The sequence below is a fragment of the Amphimedon queenslandica genome, unplaced genomic scaffold (genome assembly GCF_000090795.2).
Source record: "Amphimedon queenslandica unplaced genomic scaffold, v1.1 AMPQUscaffold_13464, whole genome shotgun sequence".
Lineage (NCBI taxonomy): Eukaryota > Metazoa > Porifera > Demospongiae > Haplosclerida > Niphatidae > Amphimedon > Amphimedon queenslandica.
In genome coordinates, this window is record NW_003546300.1 from 42,815 (window position 1) to 48,662 (window position 5,848).

Here is a 5,848-nt window from a genome sequence, read left to right on the forward strand (position 1 = left end):
GAAGTATGTGGATGATCTGTGTTCAAAACAGTCCATAAAAAGGACTTTTAGCACTAGAAGACGTAATAATAACTCTATAACTTGGTAATGAAAAACTTACTAGTATTTGAAGTCACCATGAATGGCAGGGCTTTATACAACTCTTAAGATGTCCATTATACAAGAAAAGATAGTTCAAATGCTGTCAAAAGCGAGTCAAAAGTGCTTCTTTCTTCATTCCCCGTTTATTAATTGATTTGGGTGTGGTTTTACGTGGTGGGCGTGGTTTCATTTACTTTGTGAACGGGCATGACACGGAAACATTGAAAATAACTTAAAATGGCTTTTTCTCTGTATTTGTATTCCAGAGCAATCGTCCAAACAGCGTCCCTAACTTCCAAATTTTATTGCGCATTGTCATAAACGGGATATTGCTGGAAAGGAAACTTTTCTCTATCTGTGAGTGCCAAAAACTGATTTTACCGCAGATAGCCTGGTTTTCTCATATCGGGTCACATTTGAATAAGGACAACTCAACGGCCGCAGTATCTCTGACCGTGATAATGTAGCATAGTAACTAGCCAATTAATTGTTGGCACGTATGAAAGGCTTCACGAGTGTCCCGCTGTCTCGAGATATAACCCAGTGAAATTGAATTTGTAGTGAAGATGCTACATACAATAAGGACCATAGGAGATTTACTGGCAACCACAATCACAATTGTATCAGAGAGTTTTTGTCTGTAAATCCATAACTAATTGATGGTAGGCAGGCATGCATGCATATACTTCATGAGTCATTTACATGTATTACAAATAGGTTTGTATGACCTTTCTCGCAAGTCTGTTTCCAACATCTTTTTCAATTATGAATTGGAAGATGAGCAAAGAGAGCAGGAAGGGCAAGCCACTACTTTAGTGATCAAGAGCAGGCTATGCTGAGAATAGATGAATACCGAGTAGCATCAATATATGAACATTAGGAATGTTCAGATGAATGTAAACAGAGAGGTTAGTAAAATGTGGAGAAAATCAACCTTAACGCAAAAAATTTAGAAAATATATTATATCAAAAAATTGCTCTTATGATACTCTATCAATTGGTGCTTGTTGCACATCAATGCAGCTTACCCATCTCAAGTTTTAAGCCTTTGTATTTTGTTGTTTTAAGCAAGAAGTGGAGAAATTGCTGTAAAATCAATTTTTAATGTTTCCATTTACTTTCCATGTTACAAATGACATCACATGACTAACGACATGACCATACAAGTTGGCAATAGAGAAAAAACTGCTTGAAGGTGTTGCTACTTAAAACTCTCCTATCATTGTTTAAGATAAAGACAAAGGTAAGTTTTACAGTCAGTGTGATGGTTAGAGTGGCGGGAGGGTTCTTATTTTGTAGGTGCTCAATAAAAATGTATAGCGTATTGAGTACTCGAGATTTATGTTGTAGTTTGACTCGTTCTCTCTTCTAGCCATCAAGCCAACTAAGGATGAAGCCAGTGACCATTCTAGCTATGGTGTGCATTCCTTGTTAGCGCTCTTAGAACAAAGGTAGACTATTAAGCGCTTACAAAGCAGACTGTATGTTTTCCTCCAAATTTCTACTTGTTAGGATAGGTGCCACCAACCTAGAAAAACAAAGATAAAACATTTAAAACTGATTCTTAAATTCACTCTCAAAAGATTATATTTATCATGATAAGAATTGTCAAGATATTTGTGGGTAAAGAATGTTTTGAATGATCCCTTAACATAATGAAAGATTTGACAATACATATGGTATTTTATATTCATTCATTGTAACAATACATCACTTGTGGTAAGAGTTTGTCTAAACTACCTTAGTAGTGTATCATAGTGTCCTTTCCTGTTATACAGTTGTATTGCTTGATGTGTTAGGAGTATCTAATTGTATACGAAAGATCATAATGTGTATTGTGTACTTATTATTAGTATAACTTACGTTACTAGTGTAGCATAGTGTCCTTTCCTGTCATACAGTTTATTGCTTGTTGTGTCTGTAATATCTAATTGTAGATAATACAGTTTATTGCTTGTTGTGTCTGTAATATCTAATTGTAGATAAAAGATTGTAATGTGTATTATGTACTTATTATTACTATTATTCACCTTAGTAGTGCAGCATACTGTCCTTTACTGTTATACAGATGTATTACTTGACGTGTCAGGAGTACAGTGGAACCAGTGCTAACGGTCACCTGAGTAGTAAGGCCACCTCTCTATTACAGCCATAAGCCAAAGTCCCGATCAAGGCCTGTCTAAAAGGATTAGCTATTAACTTGTCTAATGCGTCCCTGTGTATTGTGTCCCTGTGTATTGCGTATACTGGCCGCTCGCCAAAGTCCCCTTTGGTCGCATATAACCTTGCTACTCTGGCCAACCAGAGACCACACCCATAATTAATCATTTCCAACACTGATATAATAATAATAAAATAATTAATTTATAATTTAATGCAAACATAATTATTTTACATCTCCAAGTAGTTCAGTTAGCTTCTTTAAGTACACCTTTTTACCATAAAATTTGTATACCAAGGAACTTCGAGTCCTAGTCCAACACCATGACTCACTTTTGGTCCTGTGATGTTACAAAAGCCAACGTTTCCACTGTGAGACAGAAAAAAGGATACTACTCAGCTAATATTACGAGGAACATGTCCTGCTACTTCTTCATCCTTTGTCACAGCTACAGCGTATGGGTCATGTTCATTATCAGGTTGTCTTCTCAGAACTAATTCTTCACCTACAACTGGAATCCAAATCGTGAAATACACATGGTGACCTCGGACGAATGAGTGAAATTCTTCAACTTGACTGCCATTTGCTGCCATACTTTGCGCATTTGTACACATACACGTGGTGGGTGGAGTTTTTTGTTCACCAAAATGGCTTCTGTACCAGGCTTCAGCTGCAGCAAAAAGTCTAGCACCAGGAATGAACTAACATTGAAGGAGAGAGTCGATCTCATTGATTATCAAAAGAAGAACCCTGCCACTAGTTCTCGAAAGCTGGCCGAAATATTTAAGTGTGGAAGGACTCAAGTTCTACAAGTATTGAAGAAGAAAGATACCATTTTTGAACAGTTCAAAAGTAATGCTCCTGGAGATAGAAAGCGTAAACGTGGAACACAGTTTGAAGAAATTAATGATGCTGTGTTCACTTGGTATTCATTAGCAAGACAACGAAACGTTCCTATATCTGGACCTAAGCTTCAAGAAGAGGCCATGAAAATAGCAGAAAAGCTCAGTTGTAGTTCTCAATTTAAAGCATCCAATGGTTGGCTACAAAGTTTTAAAAAGCACCATAAATTAAAGCAACTAACTGTGAGTGGAGAGGCTGCAGATGTTTCTGAAGAGACAGTTGAAAATTGGCATGAAAGACTAAAGTTAATTTTAGCTGGCTATAAAGCTGAAGACATTTGGAATGAAGATGAGACTGGTTGCTTCTACAGAGCTTTACCTGAAAAGACTTTAGCTGAAAAGAAGGAATGTCGTGGAGGAAAGAAGTCTAAAGACAGAATTACAGTTGCTTTTTTTGCTAATTCTGCTGGGGGGAAAGAGGCACCTATTGTTATAGGTAAACATGCAAAACCAAGGTGCTTTAAAGGGCTCAACAATATTAAACAGCCAGCAGGTATTCCCTACTATTCCAATCAGAAGGCATGGATGAATACTGACATCATGAACAATGTGCTATCAACTCTTAATCAAAAGCTAGGAAAGCAGAAGCGAAACATTCTCCTTCTACTTGACAATGTTTCTTCTCATGATCCAGCATTGAAAAACAAGTTCTCTAACATCAAGGTTGTTTTTCTGCCAAAAAACACCACTTCTAAACTACAGCCTTTGGATGCTGGAATCATTAAAAATTTCAAAGTTCACTATCGTCGTCTCCTTCAGCATACTCTAAGTAAAATCGACACTACAGACCTCACAGCTTCAGCAATTGCTAAAAGCATTGACATTTTAACAGCTATTCGTGGGTCAATCAGGCATGGGATCAAGTAAAATGTACAACCATTGCCAAATTGTTTCAAGCTTTGTGGTGCAGTGGAAGTTAATGAAGAGCCACAGGTCGATCCATTTGCTGGACTTGAGGAAGAGGAAGAACTAGATGGATCGCCAGCACAAGAGCCAACTTTAAATGACCTTGTATCTCAATTCCATGACATGACAGCCGAAGAATATATATCCTTTGACAATGATCTTGATACCTGCCTTACATTTGATGAGACTGGAGAATGGCGAAAAGAATTAAGAAGACTGGCTTGTGAGGCTCCGTTGGCAAAAAGAGTGGCAACTGAAGAAAGTGATGATGATGAGGATGCTAATGCCAATGAAGATGACAATCATGAGGAGCAACAGTGTACACGTAGCACAATAAGAGATTTCGATCTTGTGATAGAAGTTTCCAATGATTTAGTACAATTTTTGTCTGAAAATGGTATGGAGGACGTTCATGTACAGAATATGTTCCAGGTTAGATCTGCTTGGGAAGCTGCTAAGCTAAAGATAAAGTTAATCCAAACTGATCTTAAACAATACTTTAGTCCTGAACAGACACATGATAACCTTTGTACTAGCATATCACTTAGTAAAACTATCATTTTAAGTTTATTTATTTATTTAACAATATTTCACATGCAATGTTGAATAAATTAGTTATGATACATAATTCAATAAATTTAATTAACTTTCTTGACCTGTATAAACAGGCCATTCCATTACAGAATGGTCAATGGCTGTATTACAGAGGCTGATCTGTAATGCAGCCACCTGCATAATCAGGCCATTTAAAACTGGCCCAAGGGTGACCGGATTGAGCTGGTTACACTGTATCTAATTCTATACCAAAGATCGTAATGTGTATTGTGTACTAATTATTAGTATCAGTTACCTTAATAGTGTAGCATAGTGTCCTTTCCTGTTATACAGTTGTATTGCTTTTTGTGTCAGTAATATCTAATTGTAAATAAAAGATGGTAATGTGTATTGCGTACTTTTTATTAGTATAATTCACCTTAACAATGTAGAATAGTGTCCTTTCCTGTTATACAGTTGTATCACTTGATGTGTTACAAGTATTTAATGGTATACAAAAGATTGTGATGTGTATTGTGTACTTATTAATTTGTATAATTCACCTTAGTATTGTAGTATAGTGTCCTTCCAGTTATACAGTTCTATTGCTTGATGTGTTAGGAGTATCTAATTGTATACAAATGATGGTAATGTGTATTGTGTAGTTATTATATAGGCGGTAGCCTATATGTAGGATTGAGGTTGGTTTTTCAAAATGGCGACCGTTTTTATGATTTTCAAACACTTATAACTCTTTTATCTTACGTTGTACAGCCTTATAAATGGCTTAGATGAGCTCTCCTTCACTGAGCGATTCTCCTGGTACCTTTAAAGTGGACTGTAATGTAGCGAGAGCTTTTTTGAAGAATAGGCCCAAATTCAAATTTCTGCAAAGTTCTTCAGACTTTTTCTTCTTTCTTTCATCTTCTTCTATGGCCCCTCTAATCTTTTAAACCAGAAAACCGCTCCAGTTGGCTTTTACATCATTCCTTTGTGCTTGGGTCAAGGACCACAAAGGTGGATTTAAAAAGAAGCGGCAAGGAGAGAACAAAATGGAAGTCAAAATCAAGCTGCAGACACTGCGTGGGTTTGTGGTTTGACGCCATTTTAATTTATGCGCACGTGATTAGCATGAATATGATTAACCTAACCACAGAATCAAAACAGAATGTAATTTATTAAATTTAAGAAAAAAGAATGGAAACAAGTAAATAAAAAACATTAAAAATGGAAAAGCAGTAGGATTAAAATGGGAAAAAGTAAA

General features: G+C 36.4%; 1 protein-coding gene and 1 long non-coding RNA gene across 3 annotated transcripts; both read left to right on the top strand.

Moving 5' to 3' along the window:
- The first annotated feature begins 470 nt into the window (after positions 1–470).
- LOC109581072 (uncharacterized) lies at positions 471–1,712 on the top strand. Of its 2 annotated transcripts, XR_002184488.1 has the most exons (5): positions 472–743; positions 799–989; positions 1,249–1,324; positions 1,454–1,532; positions 1,594–1,712. It is a non-coding gene; the product is annotated as an uncharacterized LOC109581072 (long non-coding RNA). The 2 variants fall into 2 exon arrangements; XR_002184487.1 differs by having other exon boundaries at positions 471–743; positions 799–1,324.
- Positions 1,713–2,889: 1,177 nt separating this feature from the next.
- Positions 2,890–4,656, top strand: LOC100635479 (tigger transposable element-derived protein 4-like). Its single transcript, XM_003385429.1, has 2 exons — positions 2,890–3,982; positions 4,055–4,656. The coding sequence occupies exons 1-2, from the start codon at positions 2,890–2,892 to the stop codon at positions 4,654–4,656; spliced, it is 1,695 nt and encodes a 564-aa protein (XP_003385477.1).
- The last annotated feature ends 1,192 nt before the right edge of the window (positions 4,657–5,848 follow it).

Bases quoted from the DNA above. Each gene is read 5' to 3' on its own strand.
- LOC100635479 (XM_003385429.1), top strand. From the start codon at position 2,890: ATGGCTTCTGTACCAGGCTTCAGCTGCAGCAAAAAGTCTAGCACCAGG. The intron at 3,983-4,054 runs GTGGGTCAATCA...TTTGTGGTGCAG, and splicing joins TGACATTTTAACAGCTATTC to TGGAAGTTAATGAAGAGCCA.